The following is a 23406-nucleotide window of genomic DNA, read 5'->3' as shown; positions in this document are numbered from 1 at the left end:
AGCTGCACTGGCTGCTAGTCCATGTCTGGGCCCAATTTAGAGTGCTGGTAAAAAGGTAAAGGTGTCCCCAACCAGTCGTGTCTGACTCTAGGGTGCGGTGCTCATCCCCGTTTCTAAGCCAAAGAGCCAGCGCTGTCCGAAGACGCTTCCGTGGTCATGTGGCCGGCATGACTGAACACCGAGGTGCACGGAACGCTGTTACCTTTCCCGCCGAAGCGGTACCTATTTATCTACTTGCAATTTCTTGCTTTTGAACTGCTAGGTTGGCAGGAGCTGGGACTGAAGACGGGAGCTCACTCCGTCACGCAGCACTCGGGTCTCAAACTGCTGTCCTGCCGACCTTCCAGTCTGCAGTTCAGCGTCTTAACCACTAAGCCACCGCGGCATTAACATTTAAAACCCTAAATAGCTTGGGGCCAGGTTACCTGAAGGGTCATCTCCTCCCATATGTACCTGCCTGGACCCTAAGATCATCTTCAGGGGTCCTTCTCCAAGAGCCCCTGCCAAAGGAAGTGAGGCGGGTGGCTACCAGGAAGAGGGACCTTTTCTGCTGGGCACCCCAGTTGTTGAATGAGCTCCCTAGAGAGGTTCACCTTGTGCCTACATTGTACTCTTTCTGGTGCCAGGTGAAGACCCTTTTATTTTCCCAAGAATTTATTACTGTATTTTAAATATCTGCATTGTTGCTAGGTTTAATGCTGGTTGTACTTTTATACTGCACTTTTAATGCTTTTATATTTTATATTGCTTTTAAGCTGTACTTGTGATTCTAATTTTTGTGAACTGCCCAGGGAGCTTCGACTATTGGGTGGTATAGAAATGTAATAAATAAATTAATATTAAATAAATAAGTAATAGTTTGCCTTACAAAAACCATACAGGGGCACATTAAAGAAAAATGCTGAAACCTCTACACCATTATGTGTTTCCATGCTAATATTCTATGATTTCTTTGTCTCTGGTATGGCATTTTAAGATAATTAATTAATTATAGGTTGGGTCCAGCCCCATGGTATATAAAGCAGCTTTCACCAACATGGTACCCTACAAGTCCCATCATCCTTGACCATCAGCTGTGCTCCTTGGGGCTAATGGGATCTGTAGTCAAAAACACGTGGAGGGTGCCACATTGGGAAAGTGTGATATAATGTGTAAGTCGGTATGCAGTTACTTAGGATTTGTATAGACATTTTCCTCTCAGGGTGCAATCCAATGGAGATAGTCATCGGCCTCCAAAGTCAGTGGCAGAAGACTATCCAACGCAGGGCGGCCAGAGCTGGGAGGCGACCCTTGCCTCTGTGCTCTGGCTGCCCTGCATTTTTGGCTAGACAGGCAATTTCACCTGTCTAGCTGGGGAGCTTTGGAGCAGGAGTTGGGGGAGGCCACACAACACAGTAAGCTGCATAGTGCAGCTTCCACGTTCCCTGACCCCGGGACCACCCCCTTTCCCCATCTCCATGAACTGTTTCCTAGCATGGAGTTGTGGCCAACACAAAGAGAACCATGCTGGCTATGAGGGGGAGGGGAAAGGGAGCACAGTTTCTGGGCTCCGAGTCAGAGCCCTGGTTCTGACCTTGGAGCCCAGAATCCAAAAAATCCTAGGTCTGCCAGACACTGTTTAGGGGACATAAGATTGCTCCCTCCATCTCTAATATTTCTGGTTGTGTTCTGATGTTTTACTGTTCAGGCCTGCAAATAATATAATAAAAGATTTGCCACCATTCACTGGCCTTGTATTTGCTCCTGCCATTAGTGTTTCTCCATATTTTCTGGCACATTTGAGTTTTAATATCTATGCATGAGACAGTGGAAGGATTTGGCTTCAAGCCGCCAGAATTCCATTGGGGGCAAGTTTGCATTCAAGCCCCAAACTGTATTGAAAAATAATATTTGAAGCCACATGTGAGTCACACTTGCCAAAACAACAATGATAACACTGGATTCCGAGTACTGGATGGAACATGCATCATCTTGTTTTGTACCTTAATAATGAAATATAAGACCCAAATTATTTTTTAAGGATCTTCATCATCTTAAGTCCTGAGATGATGACATTTCAGAACTCAGTTTTCTGCCTTAAAACTAATTGGATAACCATCTTGGCTTAACTGATGATTCTCTTTGTTAAAGGAAAACTGGGCTTCTCTGTCAGCCCTGTAAAAATTGTAAATTTCTTACCTGTATAGTTCACCCAATGGGGCCATGGTGGCTTAGTGGTTAAGATGCTGTACTGCAGACTGGAAGGTCGGCAGGTCAGCGGTTCGAGACCCGAGTGCTGCGTGATGGAGTGAGCTCCCGTCTTCAGTCCCAGCTTCTGCCAACCTAGCAGTTCGAAAGCAAGAAATTGCAAGTAGATAAATAGGTACCGCTTCGGTGGGAAAGGTAACAGCGTGCTGTGCACTTCGGTGTTCAGTCATGCCGGCCACATGACCACGGAAGCGTCTTTGGACAGCGCTGGCTCTTCGGCTTAGAAACGGGGATGAGCACCGCACCCTAGAGTCGGACACGACTGGTTGGGGACACCTTTACCTTTTTATAGTTCACCCAGCATCCTTGCCAAACAGGTGGGGATAATTGGGTAATGAACCCATTTTTCTTCTGTTACTCAATTCTTCTTTGAGCTTCTCTTTTCTCCGCATACATCCAGCATGACAGGAAAACTACACAATCACATTCACTCGCTTTCTAATTGTACACAATCCTCTTCTTTCCAGTATCATGGAGACTGTATAATCTCAATTACACCAAACCCCTTCTTCTCCCTTTCTGTTTTATGAATATCCTTGGAAAGCTACCAGAAGATCTCCCCTTTAGTGGAACTCCTTGCCTTTCCTCTTTCTCCATTGAATACTATTAAACCCAAAGCAAAAGCAATGCTTTTGATTAACTCTGTCTTGTCACCCAATGGATCTCTCTTGCGTATGGTTTGTTGTATTGTGGCCAAAATGCTGATGTATTTCGTAATGCAATAACTTTCTTAGATATGTGACAATAGAGGAGCTGTCTTTCATTCTACTTGGGCATTCTCAATAAGGTGATGGATACCCATTCAGTCTAAAGTATTTTCTTATAGATATTACATTCTGACTCTCTGAGCTGGGATCTGGCTCCCAGGTACAGAGTTCATAATCTAAAAATACATGATTGACTGATTTATCATGCATTGCTTTTGCCAGCAGAGTAAAGGAGAAGTGACAGTTTTACTATATTGTAGTCCATTGTAATAATAATTGTTGCCAATTAGAAATGCAGAAGTAGATTGTAAAATTGCAAAGAAAATGAAGTAGATATCTTTTGCCAAGTTAAGTATATTTTTTACAGGGCATTTGTATTTGTTTCTTCCTCACTAGATATTTTACTGGAAGATGTTACAGATGGAACTCTCCATAAAGAAGGCCAGAATGTCAAAATTATAGTCACGATAAACAAGGGCTATGGTCGATCCAAGGTACTGTGATTTTCTACTTTTATTGCTGGTGTTCATCATTGTAATTAGCCTTATGCTACTGCTACTACAAAGGCTGTACTATACGACCCAGTAGTATTTTCAGTTAAGAGTTCATCAGGGGACATTGAATACAACCCTTTTTTATTTTTCTCATCGTATATCTATATTTGTGTCATCCTGGCAATGCCACTAATTGATTATAAACAGCAAATTGCTCTGCTACCCATTCTTGGAAGTTCAGAACCCTAGTCAATATGACATAGCCTGGTATTGTCAGATAGGAAATGTAGTTATTTTCTCAACCTACCCTTAAAGCTATTTCTGAATGAAGAAATAAGCAGGGGACCCATTGTAAGCAATATGCTGTCTCTCCCCGCAGATTTGATACAGATAATTGCCAGTTTCAACCTGTTGCAAGAAAAGGTCGACATATTTGCATCTCAGTATAGCAGTGCTGTAATTTGCAGTAATACCTGCATTCACATCTAGATAATGAAAAGTCTTGATATCAAGTCTGTGAGCTTTTCTACATGAGGCATTTATTGTGTGCTCATAATTCCCTACTCACAGTTGTTTACAGACACTGTGACCCTCCAGTTTCACCTATGTTTTTAAAGAGCACTTTCAGCGAGTGTTTTTAGAGCAAGGAAAATATGGTATTATTTGTGAAAGTGAAAGAAAATACTTTTTCCACTAGTGTATTTGCACTATTCCATTATACCACAGTGCCACTTAGAGGTTATGTAGCAGAAAAGCAGGGAAGGAAATGTTCTTCATGGAGTGCTCGGATCTCAATTTTGTGACAAAACCAAAAGTATATATAGCAGATTAACATCCTTGTGTAGAAAAGCCCTGCATAATTTTTACTGTGATAGCTGTAATATCGTAAAGAAGTATAATTTCTTCTTTAGGAAAAATATTGAGATAAGTCTGACTTATTCACATAAGTAATAATATTCAGTAAGTAAAAATATTCAGATAAGTAATATTTTAACAATATTGAATTGTGAATGTGTGTTTTTTTTCTTCTCCTTCCCTGCTTTGCTTACCTCCTCTCTTTTCAGGACCAAAAAATACAGGCATATTTGATAGGATCTATCGGGGTCAGTGGCAAAACAAAATGGGATGTATTAGATGGTGTAATCAGGCGGCTCTTTAAGGTAAGACTTTTTGAGTCAGTTCAGGAGCATGAGAATAAGCTAGATTGTGTAATATCTGCCTAGTGTTTACTATGATAATTTTCTTATCCTCAGCTTTGCCTAAACAAATTGATCAAGGACAGGTAAAGGAGGGCCTTCCTTAAGGCCAGTGGACCAGTTGCTAGGGAAGGTAGAAGCTCCTTTCTGAATTCTCCCAGTGTGAATTCAAAGAAGTGGAGGCAGAATGCCAGGATACTCCCATCCCAATCAGTGCAGTCTGGAGCTTCGTATTTTGTGCTGATTAGGGTGAATCAAATTAATGTTTGTTTTTCAGAAGCCTTTAGCTTTTCTAAAGTCTTTGGCATTTGAAAGTATAGTATCAGCCCGTCATCATGCACCTTTTTTGTTTTGTCTATTTCTTTCTGGAATAAGAATAAGGCTGAGCGCTGACAGCAGTCAGGGCTAAGAGGCGGCTGGGCTTTCAAGTTAATACATTTACTTATTAAGGCCCAGGTCTTGCCAGGTTGTTTACTTCACTCTGTAGGCAGGAGCTTAAAAGTTTGAATGCTCTTCCACACATGAGAGTTCCCTGCATATAGGGAAGTAATACGTCAGGGAGAAGGGATTTAGCCTCACCTGGTTTCAGACATGCTGGCTTTCCCTGTGCAGGAAATTGTTTTGTTTGATGGTACATTAAATCATAGGAGTTTCTACATGCAGCCAAGGCACAGGTTAATCACCTCAGTGATAACTAGCTCGAAATCTTACTGCGTTTTAGTGAGACGCACATCCCCTCCACGCTAAATTTTAGACAAGCTTAGGTAGTCTGACTTGAAGGAATGGTTCTGCATTGTTGCCAGCATTAATTTGGGATTTGTCACTCTTTAATCCAGAAATATTGATTAGTCTTACAACCTCTCTTCCATGTTTCTAAGAATTATTTTACAGTTCTGGGATTTCATTATGGGGATTTTTGTTTAGGCCAGACAATTCCCACCATATGTTGATCCCAGCAAAATTATGATATAGATTTGTTGTTGTTGTTGTTGTTGTTGTTAATTTTGTTTCAATAGCTGAGGCTCTCTGAGCTGTTCACAACAATTCATAAAAATAAATACAAAAACAACAACATTATGAACATTATAATACATCATTATAATAAAACTTGGTCTATTTTTTTTTTTTTAAGATTCAAAATTTAAAACAATTAAGAGAGCAGTCCTATGGCCTCTAGACACTGCCTGGGGAGCCAGAGGAGTGTTTGGTTTCCTGACTCCAAGCTCAGAGATAGAGCCCGGAGCTAGGAAACCGTGCTTCCCTTCCCCTCACTCTTCCCCTCGTAGCCGGCACGGGGAGAACCACACCGGCTACTTCTTCACATTCACAAAATGGAATGTGGAGACAGGGAAAAGGGGGTATTCCCGGGGGAAGGGAGGGGAGTAGACTTGGGCAGCTGCCTTATGCCATTTTCTGTGGCTGTCCCAGCTTCTCCCCCTGCCCAGCCTCCGAAGTGCTGCTGCTAGTTGCATGAAATTGCCTGTCTAGCAGAAATGCAGGGCAGCTGGAGCGCGGAGGTGAAGGTTGCCTTGATGCTCCTGCCACCCTGCATTGGATACTTGGCAGTCTCTGCATTGGGAGACTGCTGACTATCCACATAAGACTGCACCCTAAATAGCTAAAAATAATTGAATTCCTTAATTTCAATATTGAGGTGAATGTGCACAGAATCAAAATGTACAGGTGGTGAACATCTACAGATCAATAAGAGAGATACTACAATGGTAGAAATTGAACTTACGTTGTCATAAATTATGTAATAACATTCTTTCTTGGAGCCTGTGTGGTCAGCAGAACTAAACTGTTTCTGTATTCAAAGTAGGTAGACAGAGGCAGCTGCCTCAGCCAGCTGATTTTGGGTGTCATGAAGAAGCAACAAATTATTAGCTATGTAATTTAATATAGCTGCATTTTTACATCTAGGGAGAGGTGCTTGTGGGATTTTCTGTCTCAGGTACCAAAACAACCTATCAGCCTTGGATACTATATGAGGTTCTGGCTCTGCCCTGCCCTTGAGGTCATGAGTTCTTGGATTTGCTCCTGACATCCATGTATTAAGCATGGATGTCTTGAAAGGAAAGCCTCACTCATGTAGCTTTCCATGCGTTCTGGAATCCCAATTGTGCAGGATTCCAGAATGCTTGGAAAGTCTATGTGCATACACTTTCCTTTGCAGACATCCATCCATTGTTGGGGACAGAGATGTGACCCCACAGCCCTATTCTACACGATGTTTCTTCACGCAAGGGATACATGAAGGGGGCTATAGACAATCACCTTTGGCAATGTGGTGACATCTGTGAGGACAAACAAAGCTAATTTGGTCTCGTTCTGAAGCTCCTGAACCACCTCTAGTTACATAAGAATGTGTCCTGGAATGTGTATCTTGGCGAGCATGAGAATGTGCATTCACGCACATATCCTGTTGACAACAATATAGTTCAGATTGGCATTGTATGCACTTGGATGTTCAGTTGTGCATCCAAATGCCCCAGTTCAGCTCAGATTTAATTTAACATACTGTTATACTCCTCCTTTAATCTGGTTTTCTTTTATTCATGCTGCATGCTCTATATTGCATATATTTTATGTTATGATAAATGTCAGAATGTCTGAAGATTGTAGGAGGCCCAGTGGGAAATATCAGAAATCTTTGTGTCATGAACCTGCTTTTTGACATTTACACCTAAAGTATATTGAATGTTCTTTATCTGCAAATGATGGAAATGAGAGTGACATTTGGACAAGTGGGTGCATTTCATTATTCTATCCTGTCACGTACAATGGCCAGTGCTTATGTTTGTTTTATTTTAGGAATATGTTTTCCGAGTGGATCCAGCTACTAGCCTTGGTTTAGGCTCAGACTGTATAGCCAGCTACTGTATAGGTGATGTCATTAGATCTCATAGCCAAGAAGTGCCTGAATTGCTACCTTGTGGATATCTAGTTGGAGATAACAACATTATCACTGTTGACCTTAAAGGTAACACAACACTTTTCTTCTATTCCTTTGTCTTCTCTGCATACTCGAAATATAAAATGTTTCCGCAACTTTTTTTCAACATAGTGTAATACCTTAATCTTTCAACCACATATATGCTTAACAGAACTCTTGGGCAGCATCCAGATCATGTTACTAAAAATACAGTTAGCTAATGATACCAAATAAACATCTCCATTATTGGATACCAACAGCATGTGGGACCTCCATAAATATTAATTAGATTCAAAGTCTTCATCAAGCCATCTGGTTTATTATAGTCAAGATACACATGTTATATGGCTTATAGTACAAAAGAGATACATGACTGCCTTTTCTAGCCACATTGGATTTGAAGATGTGGTTCAGATGCTCATTTTCTTCCCTATGAGATTCTAGCCAACCAGACATCATGTTGTGCATGGATAAGCAATCGTTTTGGGCCCATGAGCCCATCTGGCAATTTGAGAAACTGTCCTGGGCACCATCACAACATGGGCACACTGCAGAAGGCAGCCGCCTGCTATCTTCACTTCTTAAGAATGTGTCTGAGCCCACGAGTGGCCCAGAGGCATTCATGGGAAAAGAAGATGTGAGCTGCTAGAGATCCTAATTTTGCTTTGAAGCTCTCCAGTTGCCAATAAGAACCTTTGCTATTAAAAAATAAAAATTGGAAGGAGAAAGGCACTTCGGCGGGCACTGAGGTGTTTGAGGGTGCACTGGTGCCCATGGGTGGCACGTTGCCTACCCCTAATGTAAGGAATGTGATGACTAGGGATGGAAGGATCAGTCTATTTCTGGTCCATGTCAGTTTCACAAGTGTTCACTTATAAGTCAATTCCATCCCATTTCTCCATCAATCTGTGAATGGGTTTGAAAGAGAGAGAAAAACATGAAAATATGCATTATTTTTAATGCGTTTTTCACAAAATACATATTTAATATGAATTTTACCCTAAAATATGCATTTTTGTAGACATGTTAACATAAAATACACATTTCTATATGCCTTTTGTTACGTTTTTGAGCCAAGAACTATATCAGAAAATTCAGATGCAGACTGAACAAAATCCTCCAGCATCCCTAGTGATGACATCAAGGAACTACATGTGGCGATTCATTTATTCATGGTTGGAAAGAAGGCAGTTATGTAATATGAGACAGGTTAGATAGAACCTTCAAACATTAAGAATAAGTCTTGTACACTAACCACTTCACCAGCACAGCTTCCTATTTCTACAATGACTTTCTTTCCTTAGAATCTAAAATTAGAACAAAAGAGAATTTTAATACAAGAATGACGGTTTGGAAAGCTGAATCAGCCACTTCAAACAGGGACTTTAAATATTTCATATAGTCATGAGGACCTTCACAGGCTAAGGCACAGTTTAATCTTGTTTTGGCCCTGATGAAAGGCCTGTGCACGTCCAGTGCTTTTCAGAACCTATATTAGGGGCATTTACTTGCTATTAACTTAACAAAAACAAGAAGGGAAAAAATAAAAAAGTTCCTTCTCTAAATTAATCAGTATTTTACTAAAAACAGCAGTGATTGCAGGGAAAAATGCTCTCTTTTCCCCCCTCCCCCTCTTATTTTCAGGAGTAGAAGAAAATAGTTTGGACAGCTTTGTGTTTGATACATTAATTCCCAAACCAATTAGTCAACGGTATTTTAATTTACTGATGGAGCATCACAGAATTATCCTGTCAGGACCCAGTGGCACTGGGAAGACTTATTTAGCCAACAAGCTTGCTGAATACGTGATAACTAAATCTGGCAGGAAAAAACCCGAAGATGCCATTGCTACTTTTAATGTAGATCACAAATCAAGCAAGGTAAGATATAAGAAACTAAGACCCATGAACATCATACATGTTAAGCAATAGCAAATATTTAATTCCATATCATAGAGTTATGAAAATGCTGATATCTTTGCTTTTGATTTTAGATTTTTCCAGTCCAGTCTAATACAGTAGCAATTTGTAAATACAAATACTTGCAAATAAAAATAAATAAATGTGTCTGAACAGCATCAATATCATGTACATGTACAAAGTTAAAGCACAAATCCCTGCTTTTCCGAGACAAGTCAGGATGATACAGAACTTTTTCAGTGGACCATACATGACACTTTCCTGCCTGCTTTACTCTTATAATGACACAATCAACAAGTACAACAATTTGCAGCAGCAAGCTTCTCTTTGTGTTGTGTTGTGAGGGTTGTAATAGGGTTAACATATGAACCAAAAATCCTTTCCTTTGAAAAGTCAGTCAACACATTTGTATATTGTACTAGCTGATATACCCGGCGTTGCCTGGCATGTAATTTTGTCATAGGCACTATTTGTTAGAAACACATTAAGGTAGGTTTACGCTTCTTGGAAAGGCCCCATAAGAAAGGTGAAAAGTTGAATCCACCAGACTTGATTAAAAAAGCACAATTATAATGAGCAGATTGAATAAAAAACACTACTAAAAATGCAAGAGACTGAATCTGTAAGCACTACTACAATATAATCCACACTGAATCTCATACCACTATTAAAATGTTCAATACAGGCTTCCTTGCTGAATATTGCAGGAACAGGGGAGAGAAACGAAATGCTCTCCACAGTCAGAAAAGAAACCATGAATAAAGGGGAGGGAACAAACGGCAGCCAGCCAATCCAAGGTGAAGGAAGTCAGAGTGAATGGGAGAGAGACCAATAGAATGAAAGATGGCCAATAGGATGATTGGTAGCTGAAATCAGAAACCTGACCTGTACCATGATTGAGAGGGTGTACTTGTTAGTAAGGGAAAGTATAAACAAAGTAACAACGTAACCCAGTGACTCCTGTCTTACACTCCGGCAAGTGAGAATGTGAACTAAAAGCGGCAGCAACTCTAGGGCCCAAATGGCAGGCTCAGTGGCCCCTGCAGTGTGATTAGGTCCAGGGCAACTCCCCCTTATGCCGTCTGACAGACGGCCCTGCAGCCAGCCACAAACACACAAACCCAAAAATCTTCAATTCAGCTACACGTAAAACTCCGCTATTTTGCCCTTCATTTTGCAATCGCCCTCTCAATTCCCCCCAGTTCACTCTTTTATGAATAAAGCCCTAAGTCTCCACTCCACTGTGTGTGAAGTAAAAGGGGCAGCAACTTTAGGGCCCAAATGACATGCTCAGTGGGCCCCTACAGTGTGATTACACCCAGGGCAGCTCCCCCTTATTCCCTGTGTTACAGACGGCCCTGCAGCCAGCCACAAACACACAAACCCAAAAATCTTCAATTCAGCTACACGTAAAACTCCGCTATTTTGCCCTTCATTTTGCAATCGCCCTCTCAATTCCCCCCAGTTCACTCTTTTATGAATAAAGCCCTAAGTCTCCACTCCACTGTGTGTGAAGTAAAAGGGGCAGCAACTTTAGGGCCCAAATGACATGCTCAGTGGGCCCCTACAGTGTGATTACACCCAGGGCAGCTCCCCCTTATTCCCTGTGTTACAGACGGCCCTGCAGCCAGCCACAAACACACAAACCCACACACAATTTTTGACTTTTATATATATAGAAGATTTTGGATGCCGCACTTTATACACAAGATGCAGATTTAAAGAACATGAACTGCCATGTTTGTAGGAATTCTTCCACCCTAGGTAGATGGGAGTAATCCTGTTATTACCCATTCAGTATTTGTAACAAGGGGTGCTTCCAGATGAGGCTTATATCACGACATTACCCTGCCTCATCACCCTGCCTGAATTTTACCCTGGTTCAGACAATATCATGTTCCACTCGTAATCTTTTTAGGTTTTCCTGCTGCTTCTTCTGTCTCTTTTCTTACTGTAGAAAATCCATTAAGGTGGAATAGCTGCACAATGCCTTCCAGTCGGTAACTCTAGGACAGTGTTACTGAGGGGGTCTGGGGGACATTTTTGTCCCACGACCTTCCCCTGGGAAGGTGTAGCACACACACACACACACTGCCCATTGGTTTGCACTAGAAGTCAGTGGCAAAATGCCAAGGCAGCCTAAAGCAGCCAAATATCTCTTATTTTGAAACAGGATTTGGCCACTTTAAGCTGCTTTTGGCGATGTTTTTGCCATCACCATTGCAAATTTCAGTGGCATCCTAGCAGGGCACAGCGGGGGCTGTGGCAGGGGGCGGTGAAGGCCATGTGTTATCTGCCCCTGCTGTTAGAGCTCTCCATCTGGACAAACCCCAGGAAACAAGTATAAACAGTAGCATTTAGTATCACAACCTTTGGGGTTGGGATTTCCTCTGCATGTCATTTGGCTATTATTTTTCTGGTAGGGGGAGGTCACCTTTTGTCTTCCTCCTTAGCGTGTGAGTTGGCACACTTGCTTGAGTCAGCTACAGATATCTCCTTCTGCAGAAAGATGAATATGGTGCATCTTATTTGCTCCTCCTGCTTTCTGGAATACCCAGAGTATGATCAAGCTTAGTAGGATGTGACCCTATTGACTGTATTTGGCTTCTCACCAGCTTTCAATACCAATACCATTGACGATGATGACAGTGCTGCTGCTGTTGTTTTAATTTATGAAACACCTCATAAAATAGATTTCTCTAGGGGTTTGTACAATACATTTCCAAACCTAACAAATCCAATAAAATCACAGTTTAAAAGCCAGCATAGAAACAATAAACATACTGGCATAGCTTAATATAACACAGAAGCAGAAACTAAAGCCACCATCAGATACAGGCATTAAAACAACATTGCAGGGACTAAAATAGTATATCTTAAACACTAAAAAATACTGAAATACTTAGAAAGCCTGAGAGAACAGAAAAGTCTTAGTCGGGTGTAGTGTAGGCACCAGGCAAGCTTCTCATGGGAGATAATTCCAGAGTTGAAAGGCCACCACTGAAAAAGCCTTCTTTGTTCCCACCCTCTGAGCCTCAGAATGAAGGGACACTTGAAGAGCTTCTGAGATATTCCATCAGGTCTCAAGGTCCCAAGCCATATAGAGCTTTATAGCTAAAAAACAGCACTTTGAAATGAGCCTGGAAATAAATTGGAAGCCAGTGCAGGTAGAGAGGACTGGTGTAATAAAGTCATACTGCCTGGCCACAGTTAGAACTCTTGCAGTCATACTTTGCACAAGCTGGAGTTTCTGGGCCACCTTCAAAGCCAGCCCCACATACAACACATTAAAGTAATCCAAATGTGAGGTTATCAGGGCCTGGATCACTACAGCTAGACTATGCACCTCCAGATGGGTTCATAGCTGGATATCAGCAAAAGCTGGTAAAAGGCAATGCATGCCGCAGAGGCCACTTGAGCCTCTAAACTGAAACTCAATCCAGACAAGACGGAGGTACTGTTAGTGGGTGGTTCGTCTGCCTGGCTAGGTGATATTCAACCTGTTCTGGAGGGGGTTGCACTCCCCCTAAAGGATCAGGTTCGTAGTTTGGGGGTGCTCTTGGATCCAGAACTGTCACTTGAGGCACAGGTGAACTCAGTGGCACGGAGCACTTTTTATCAGCTTAGGCTGGTATACCAACTATGCCCTCATCTGGACAGAGATAGCCTAGCTACAGTTATCCATGCTCTGATAACTTCTCGTCTGGATTACTGCAATGCGTTATACGTGGGGCTGCCTTTGAAAACGGTCCGGAAACTTCAGCTGGTCCAAAATAGGGCAGCAAGATTGTTAACAGGGACTGGCCTGCAAGCTCATATTACGCCAGTACTTTTCCAGCTGCACTGGGTGCCAGTCCATTTCCGGGCCCGATTCAAAGTGCTGGTGTTAACATTCAAAGCCCTTAACGGCTTGGGGCCAGGTTACCTGAAGGATCGCCTCCTCCCATATGTGCCTGCCCAGACCTTAAGATCATCGTCAGCGGCCCTTCTCTGTGAGCCCCTGCCAAAGGAAGTGAGGCAGGTGGCTACTAGGAGGAGGGCTTTTTCTGCTGTGGCACCCCGGCTCTGGAATGAGCTCCCTAGAGAGGTTCGCCTGGCACCTACATTTATTCCTTTCGGCACCAGGTGAAGACCTTTTTATTTTCCCAGGCATTTTAGCATTTTAGCTTTCTAAATTTTTATCTTTGCTGTTTTAAATCTGTATTTTAAACTCTTGCACTGCTGCTAGGTTTTATTGTGGTTGTGTTGTTATATTGTGGTTTTAATGTTATATTGTGGTTTTAATGTTATATTGTGGTTTTAATGTTCTATATATTTTAAATTGTTTTATTGTGTGTTGTTTGGTTTTAATTTTTGTGAACCGCCCAGAGAGCTTCGGCTATTGGGCGGTATAGAAAAGAAAGAAAGAAAGAAAGAAAGAAAGAAAGAAAGAGAGAGAAAGAAAGAAAGAAAGAAAGAAAGAAAGACAGTGATGGATCTAGGAGCCCCCCCCCCCCAGCTTCATACCTGGTCTTTCAGGGGCAGCCCAACCCCTTCCAGAACAGGTTGAATCCCCCTCATCTAGTCTACGAAACTGTCCATTAGCAATGCCTCCATCTTGTCTGGATTAAGCTTCCCCTACCATTAAGTTGTATTAGGCTTCAGATACCATGGTATTCTCTCCAGATCACCTGTGGGAGTTGGGTGTACTGCCATTCAGTGGTTCCACTTCAGTCTGTCATGTAATTTCAGAAGATGATCCTTGGGGATTAAGTTCAGCTGCTTGACAGCTATGTAGTTAAGTTCCATAAGGTTCTAGTATATTCCCCATACTATATAATAGCTACATAAAACTTCTGGGAGAATTTGTACGAAGATTTGGAGTAAACTGTTATCGATATGCTGATGACATTCAACTCTACCTTTCCTTCACATCAGATCCACATGTAGCAGTTAGCTCCCTGAGTGCCCGTTTGGAGTCCATAATGAACTGAATGAACATGAATAAACTAAAACTCAGTCCAGAGTGACATAATTATTTATGGTGGGAGGCTGAATAACCCAGGAAGTTGCTGATTTACCTGTCTTGGAAAGGGTCACACTCCCCTGAAAGATTAGGTTTAACACTTAGGAGTGCTCCTAGATCCAGCTGTTATCCCAGTTTTTCAGGTATACCTGGTCTTTTTTTTAGTTCAAAGCTACTTGGGGGACTGAATGGTTTTCTAAAAAAAAAGCATATAATCATAGAAATCATAACAATAGTAATAATAAGGCTTCCTAGAGCATTCATCTTTGTTCCCTGGAACAGCTGACCTGTGAGTAAGTCTGAAGTCTTGATGGGACCTCTGTAGTATATAGGCCATATTTTGCCAATCCCTGGTATAGACAAGATCATTTGATGCCTTCAATTCTGTATAGATCAAGTACATAGAAGGGAAAGTAGAACTGTACCTGCTTGGCCTGTCCCAATCCTTCACTAGTAACTAGTTCAGCTAAAGCTGTGAAAGGGGCTTCTAAGCACATACAATTATATGTAGGGATGGTGCGGGTACCCAATTCTGTCTGGGAATCCGGTGGAACCTCCCCACCCACACCCCTGAGCCCTGCTCACTGAGCCCCTGCCCCCACTCGCCCCCTGCTTGTGCTCAGTGAGCAGCCTACACTCACCCCAGCAGCCTCGTCGAGCTCCACCGTCACAATCTTTTGGAATGGTGACAGCAAAAATGTGCATATTTGTGTATGTGTGAAAATGTGAATTTTTTCAAATGTGCATTTTTGCGTATGCTAAAATGAACATTTTTGCAAATACGCATATTTGTGCATGTGTGAAAATTTGCATTTTTGCAAAAATGCATATTTTTGCGCATATGCAAACATGCACATTTTTGTGATCACCATTTTATTTTTTAAAAAATGGCAACTGTGGAGTTTGACGAGGCCACCGGGGTGAGTGCGGGCTGCTTGCCGAGCACAGGAGGGGCTCAAGCGCAGTTCCAGGACTGGCAAACAGTGGGGAGGGGCTAGGTGGGTGCCCGGAGATCCCAGATAGGGGTGGGTTCTCACATCTCTAACTATATGTGCATAGCCTCTTCCACCCAGTCAAGGACACTGCATTTTAAGGGCTCCTGATCACATGAAAGAGCCCAACTGCTCCCATGGTACTCAATACCGAAGGTCTTTTCACATCTCCTGAACGTGTAGAGGTTGGGGTGAGGCAAGCTAGTGGAATCGCACTCTACATGTTTAGTATTATGTCTGAAAAAGTTATTATAAGGCCCATGTCGTTCAGATGGTTAGATTTGAGTCCATCCCTGTAGTTTTACTATCTAAACTCAAGCTTTGGACAAAGAAAATGGTCAGAGAAAATCCTTCAGGTTGCGATTGCCAGAGTCCTTTAAGCAAAAGTTAATGTTAACAGAAGGTTAATAAGTGTGAGGATGCCAACAGAAAAACTTCTGTTTTATTACATTGCTCTTCTTTTCTTCAAGGACGTGCAACAATACCTCGCTAATTTGGCTGAACAGTGCAGTGCTGATAACAGTAGTGCTGATCTTCCTGTGGTAATAATCCTTGACAACCTTCATCATGTTGGGTCTTTGAGTGATATCTTCAATGGTTTCCTTAATTGTAAATATAACAAATGGTAGGTTTGCTCCTTATCTTGTTTTGAGATAGTCTGAACGGAAGTCATTGGTGTAGTAGATGACAGAATGTGAGATGAAGTTCTGTGTACAGTCAGTCCAATTCAACAAATGATTTAATCTCGTACGTTAAAGTAATAAATACATAAATAATGAAGAACCTCGAGTTATCCTATTTTAATCATCTATTCACTGTGTTTCATTCTGTGTGCTATGTATGTACCTTTAGGGAACCAATGAATTAAACATAAAGTTGAGGGCAAAATAGTGAAATATTTCTTTTGAAATAAAGTCTTTGTGCAAGACCTTACTGAACTGGTCTAGCCCAAGGGTCAGCAACTTGTGGCTTTCCATATGTTTTAACCTACAACTGCAATGATCCCTCACCACTGACTATGCTGGCTAGGGCTGATAAGAGTTGGAGGCTAAGACATCTGGAGGGTCACAAGTTGCCCAACCCCTGGTCTAATCCTAAAGCGTGCTGTAGAATTGAGCATTTTATTACTTTAAAGCATTTGTCCAATGCTTAAATGAAAGCCTGTATTCCCTACAGCAGTGTAAGTGTAGCAGTTAATAATAATCATTTATCATAGATCATGGCTGTTAAAAATTGCTTTCATTTTAAATAAACACATCATACAACTCATATAAAATGACTGCTGCCAATCATTGTTACTGAACAATGATTCAGAAATCAGTACAGCTTGTCACTCTGGCCAAGATCTTATATAAGAGCCATGCTAGCCTGGAAAGAAATGAAACTGATCTAGAGTTCCTGGCTGCAGGAGTGCCCCAGGGCTATTACACATCCATTTTAGATAGGTGACACAAGTGAAGGTAAAGCTTGATAAAGAGTGTCAAGAATGGAGTTGCAGAAAGTAAACTGGCAGTGGTAGGAAAGGGTGAAGTGATGGTGTTTGTCAGAAGTAAGCTTGGGCAGACATTTTTGAGATCTGACACAGAATGTCAGAAGAATCCTTTTTGAATTATAAATATACACAATATAAGATTAACATAAAAATGCTGCTAAGGTGGGTATATTTAAATAGGGACCTGCCTTGTTCTGGTTCAGAGGCTCTTGTCTAGCTGCCCCTATCTTTGGAGGTTAGGGAGTAATGACCAGAGAGAGCTTTTTCTGTGGTGGTGTGCCAGTTGTGAAACTCTCTCTCCCCTTGCAGCTACGCTGCAGAGTGATAGTTGCCAGGTTGAAAACTTTATTTTTTTGCATGTTTTTTTAATGAACAATTGGCAGCGGGGTGGGGGTGGAGGTTGATTTTAGTGCAGCTTTTTATGTTTTTCTCTTTATTCTGTGTTCTATGTTTCCCTGATAAGTCATTTTATTGCATTTATTTCATTTTATGTGTGTGTGTGTTTGGAAGTTGCCTTTATTTTTTAATTAAAACAGGATACAAATGTGATAAATTAATTACTTAACAGCTGTATCCATTTATTGTTTAGCCCCTATATTATTGGAACTATGAACCAGGGAGTTTCATCTTCACCTAATCTAGAACTGCATCAAAACTTCAGGTAAATATTCTTCTTTGTGCTTAAAATGCTTATTTTGGTCCATGTTCAAGCCTTTCAGACCCATTTATTTTTATTGATAATAAGGAAACAGTTGTGGATATGTTCTTTCTGTTGTGGGTATGTGATTCATAAAGATAGAAAGACTAAGTGAGTATTTACAAAATATTTTTTAAGCTAAACGTTTCGGCTTCCGCTTTCATCAGTAGCTGTGTTGTTAAATGGATATCAGGAGTGGCAGTTTGGAATGACTGGAGATGAAAGTTCCTTAGGAGAACAGACAACAACAGAGGTATGAGTAGTATAATGCCTACGAATTGTCCTCCAGATTAAGACCATTTGGACTAAGAGTTCTCAGTCTATAGATCCAGAAATTGTCCTTTTTGTAAAGCACGTCAGTGTCTTTTGTTTGTTCTGTTGGAAGCAACTATAAATCCAAGAGACTATGTGAAGGTAACTTAGTTGAAATGTCGTGCAACAGGCTGCTCCAGCTTTTTGGTAAGAATCGTAGATTTGTGGTTACGGAATCTTGTTCTTAGGTCTGTTGTTGGTTTCCCTACATATTGCATACGACATCCTTTTTTTTAACATTCAATTAAATAAAGCACACAAATAGAAGCGCATGTTAACAATTGTCTAATGCACTAAGTTTTGTTAGTAATTGTGTTCTTGAAAGAAGTGGTTTCTTGGAGGTAACTGCAGGTAATGCAACACATTGATTTACAATGGTATGATCCTGGGTTGCAAGTATCTTGTTTAAGTGCATATATGTCTGTGTGCGTGCGTGCACACACGTGTGTGTCAGGTGGCCACTGGCATATTGTATTTTCCTTGCTAAAGGAAGCCAAGATCTCTTTCTGCTGCATTTACCAGGCACCAAGGTGGTACAAACTGATATTCATTTTGTCACAGTTGTGTATGTGATTCCCACTAGCTTAGGATGCTGCAGTCAGAAAGTCACTTTTGTAGAACTTGTGGCAGGATTGGACAAAACACAAAATAATCACAGTGTTAAGATTTAATAGAATTTACCTTTATCACTGACCTCAGGGCCTGAAACTGACAAGTATCTACTGGCTGTTAGCCAGAAACAGAAAAATTATCATCCTGTGGCAGATCCATATTCTAGCTCAGGAGCTGGTTTACTGACAGTGGCCAATCAAATGCCAGAGGCAAGTTCACAAAGAGAACACTATGTCAATATCCATCCCTAATATCTGGTTGTTAATCCCTAATATCTGGTAGTCAGAAGTATAGTCTGTACACACAGAGGATGCTGTTAGGTCTTGTAAGGGACTTGCAAGTTGTACATTCCATATAATGCTATGGGGTGCAGCAGGGTAACATCTTGTCCCCAATGTTGTTTAACATCTATATGAAGCCACTGGGAGTGGTCATTAGGGGATTTGGAGCTAAACGCCATCAGTATGCTGATGACACGCAGCTCTATCTCTCTGTGACATCTGAATCAGGAGAGGCTGTACAAGTCCTGAATCAGTGCCTGGACTCAGTAATGGGCTGGATGAGGACCAATAAACTGAAACTGAATCCTGGCAAGACAGAAACCCTGTGGGTGAGTGGTTCCCGGGTCCGGGAGGTAGGCTTATTGCCTCTTCTGGATGGGGTTGCACTCCCTCTGAAAGATCAGGTCCATAGTCTGGGGATACTCCTAGTTCCATCATTGTTGCTGGAGACCCAAGGGGTCGTGGCAGCTCGGATTGCCTTTTACCAGCTTTGGCTGGTTTGCCAGCTACAGCCTCTCCTGGACAAGGATAGCTTGACCACGGTGGTACAGGCATTAGTAACCTCAAGACTGGATTACTGCAATGCGCTCTATGTGGGGCTGCCCTTAAAGCTGGTCCGGAAGCTGGAGCTACTGCAGAATGCAGCAGCTTGGCTGTTGTCGGGAGCTGCCCCTTTTCAGCGTGTATTTCTTTTGCTGAGGGAACTGCACTGGCTGCCTATTCGCTACCGGGCCAGGTTTAAGGTATTAGTACTAGTGTACAAAGCTCTAAACAACTTGGGACCAGGATACCTGAGAGAGCGCCTCCTTGCTTACCAACCTGCCCGGTCACTGAGGTTATCAGAGGGCATGTTCCTGGTGGTTCCACATGGACCCATGGCCCGGTTGGCGTCAACCAGGAAAAGACCCTTCAGTGTGGTGGCCCCCTTCCTGTGGAATTCCTTACCTTTAGAGGTCAGGCAGGTGCCAACATTGTGTTTCTTCCGGCGCCTCCTGAAGACATTGTTCTTTCAAGAGGCCTTCCTTGCATGACCAGCCGTGTTTTGTTAAACTCTACTTTGTTGGGGTTTGTCTTTTTTAAAAAATGTTTTAACTCTTTTAACCATTGTTTTATTCTTTTATCATGTTGTTCACAGCTCCAAAATCTTCTGATGAAGAGCAGTATATAAATATTTTAAATAAATAAATAAAATAAAATAAAATATCTAATCTTTTCTTTTTAGCCATTTTTGCTAGTGGCTATCTCAACCATTTATAGACTGCTATAGGTTAATTAATTAACAACAACAACAAATAGGTTAATTATGCAGTATGTAAAGAAGCACTTTGTTTCATTTGTGTTAAATCTGCTGTCTATCAACTTTAGTGGATGACCCAGAGTTTTGTATTTTGAATCCATTATTTTTATTGATTCTTTGCCTGTGTAGGTGGGTGCTGTGTGCCAATCACACAGAGCCTGTTAAAGGGTTCTTATACAGGTATTTGAGAAGGAAACTGATTGAGACGGAAATAGAGAGGAATGCCCGCAATAATGACCTCATCAAAATTATTGACTGGATTCCTAAGACATGGCATCATCTCAACAGCTTCTTAGAAACCCACAGTTCTTCTGATGTAACCATAGGTGAGGCCTTTCTTCAATTAACAATATAAATGAAGAGTCTAAACTGAATATTCAGGCTTATCCAAACTTACAGGCTTATTGTGACCCTGCTTCAGTGATGTCAAAATAATGGTGCCCAATGAAAACATCTGTGAGTTTGTGTAACTGAAAGTTGTGTTTGCAAACTTGGTACCGCTGTTATGCCACTATAATGAAAATGTTCCTATTAAAAGGGGGAAAAAACGAGACACCCATTGTCTCATCCTTCACAGTAGCAATATATTGTTGAGTTCTTCCTTCTTTCCTTCATCTTTTTTTCCTACTGCTTTTATTCACTTTGAGTTGGATACAACCCTCATGTGTGCAACACGACTTCCCCCTCCCCCTGCAGTCCCCCACACATGCCCCAAATCTGCTCCGGACGATCCCCCAACCCTTCGGAGCAGATTTGCGGGGGAGAGCTTCAGGAGGGAAAGGGAAATCGGTTAGAAATGCAAAACTGCATGTTTCTCCTTGAGACTTAAATAGGAAAAGGTTTTAGAAATGAATCTCTGAGGAGGATGTTCAGACAAATAACTAATATTGCGGAACAGGGAACAACACTGACAAAATCACAGGGTAATCTTCATTCAATATGACCTGTGGTTATTTTAGTTTGTAGCTGCATACTGCAGAAGCACTAAGCACATATGCCAATACAGTGCCTTGGAAGGCCATGGCCTGCATGCAATAAAGACAGATTGCTTACCTGTAACTGTAGTTTTTGAGGTGGTCATCTGTGCATTTACACATATGGGATCTGCACCTGTGTGGATCCCCATTCAGGAACTGAATCAGCTGCTCACTTAACTTCCTTCATTTCTTCTTCTTGGGCTCAGAAGAAGACTTTGACTCCTTCTCTTCTTTGAGCTCTGGCCTTTTGGATAGATTCTTAGCCATCGTAAGTGTCAGAGACCACCCTGGTGTGGGTGGGTCTGTGAGGTCCATCGCTAGGGCTCAGGTAGGAGGGGAAATAGACCCTGACACTTTTCAGGCCACAGTGAACAAGGGAAGCCTTCAACATTCCCTCAGGAGGACCAGTCGAGACCGGTGCCATCTCTGTCATCAGAAAATCCACCAGTTCAAGTGCTCTCCTCCAAAGGACAGCCCAAAGTCTTTCTGAGTGGTTATGCCTGCCTTGTTTTGTAAATGCCTAGCAGTGTACTCATGGCTTCACCTTATGTCCTTTCCTGAGGCAGAAAAGACACAGGTAGTGCCTGTCCATGGTTGGGAGTTTACTTCCACATCAGACACATTTGCAGAAAGGTGCCCGCAGGGCCATACGCCTTGAGATGACAAGCCAAGTGATCGCAAACAAAGATTAACAAATAAAACAAAACAAGAAAGGCAAAGATAATGATAGAAGATAAGAACAAATAATTCCTCAGTATTCGAAAACAGTCACATTGAATGATGAGAAGTTCCCAGCGAGGCTACCACCATGGCGGTCAAAAGAGAACTGAGGGAATAAGTGAGAACCTGCTAAGGACATTTGCAATGGGAGAGGATTCCCGCCAAAAAATTCCTCCACAATAGAAGCTTCCTCAACAGGGCTTTGCAGGCGCAGAACCCATAAATGTGATGCACAGAGACCATGAAGAACTAAGGAGTTTAATTCAGTTTATATTTCTCATTGGCCTTACAGTACAAATTTGTGTGTTTCTCTAGTTCCCTTAGCATTAAGCGGTCTAACCCAAGTCTTTACTCTCCCTCTATGATGTCAAAGCAACTAAGCCAATCAAGGGCAACCAGAAGAGCCCTGAGTAGAGATGTGAAGGGCCAGAAAAAATAGGGGGAAATTTTGTGTGTGTGTGTGTGTGTCCCGGTTTTCTGGGGGTGGGACCTTTTTACACTTCTTGACCTGACCTCCCTATCAACACAGGTCTACTGACACCAGAATGTATCAGCCCATAGCATTAAAGGATACAGGGAAGTCAGAGAGGTTAGAGGCCAAGAATATGATTACAAGAAGGAAGAGGTCAGAGAACGTTGGGTAGCACAATTTTACTTTTTAAAAAGAGGGTTTTTTTTAATGGAGCTTTTCTTTACAATCATTCTCAAATGGACACAACTCACTTTGGCTGCTACCACATAGCGGCTGGCAGCTGCTCCAATATAGACAAGTATGTTCAGCCTATTTATGAAACAGTGTGCCTTGTTTTCAGATGAAATTTTGTATTATTTCTCCCAATATAAACAAAGGCCAACTGGAACCTCTGATGGAATTTGTTTATATAAAAGCACAACTCATATTTGCTATGTCACAAACATTCAAGAAAATACCAGATTTTATAAATGCATTTTGTACAAAGCACATTGTCATCTTTTATGTACAAGTAATTAACTAAATGCAACCTCCCCCCATCACTATGTATTATGGGGTGGGGGGGGAGCTTGGATGTTTTATAGCATGAACATGGAATGTATACTATAAAGGGTTTATCAGTTTGTGTTTTTATTTCAGGTCCTCGCCTTTTTCTATCCTGCCCTATAGATGTCGATGGTTCCAGAGTGTGGTTCACGGACCTCTGGAATTATTCCTTGATACCATATATTATGGAAGCTGTGAGAGAAGGACTTCAGGTAAGATTCTAACCAGATGCTATCAGAGTCTCTTGAGACAAATATCAGTGGCCTTCATTGTTACTTACAGAGGATGGTTTTCAGAAACATGCCAGAATTTCAAAGAGCATATACTGAATTTCAGCATTTCCCAAAGGACAATGTTACCTTTTTAAAAAAGCCAATTTCTGCTGTGATAGAGGGATGCTGAAATAAATGCACCTTAGTGTTTTGTGTCCATTTCCCTCCTTTTTACTGCATACTATGCAGGGCCGGTTCCAGGTTTGAGGGGGACCCTGGATAAGGTGCCCCTT

At 41.7% G+C, this 23406-nt stretch overlaps 1 protein-coding gene across 2 annotated transcripts in view; it reads left to right on the top strand.

Moving 5' to 3' along the window:
- The window catches only part of NAV3 (neuron navigator 3), a 351861-nt gene that overhangs the window by 317146 nt on the left and 11309 nt on the right, over nucleotides 1–23406 (top strand). For both annotated transcript variants that reach the window (XM_084810412.1, XM_084810411.1), the window contains 8 exons: nucleotides 3351–3448; nucleotides 4513–4608; nucleotides 7459–7627; nucleotides 9224–9459; nucleotides 15966–16120; nucleotides 17577–17648; nucleotides 20316–20512; nucleotides 22995–23113. In XM_084810412.1, the coding sequence (XP_084666538.1) occupies nucleotides 3351–3448; nucleotides 4513–4608; nucleotides 7459–7627; nucleotides 9224–9459; nucleotides 15966–16120; nucleotides 17577–17648; nucleotides 20316–20512; nucleotides 22995–23113 (1142 nt within the window). The remainder of the gene's footprint in view (nucleotides 1–3350; nucleotides 3449–4512; nucleotides 4609–7458; nucleotides 7628–9223; nucleotides 9460–15965; nucleotides 16121–17576; nucleotides 17649–20315; nucleotides 20513–22994; nucleotides 23114–23406) is intronic.

This window comes from Heloderma suspectum, chromosome 7 (genome assembly GCF_057233095.1).
Source record: "Heloderma suspectum isolate Gila_16-S chromosome 7, 16-S_ref, whole genome shotgun sequence".
Classification (NCBI taxonomy): domain Eukaryota; kingdom Metazoa; phylum Chordata; class Lepidosauria; order Squamata; family Helodermatidae; genus Heloderma; species Heloderma suspectum.
This window is presented reverse-complemented; position numbering and strand designations above follow the sequence as displayed.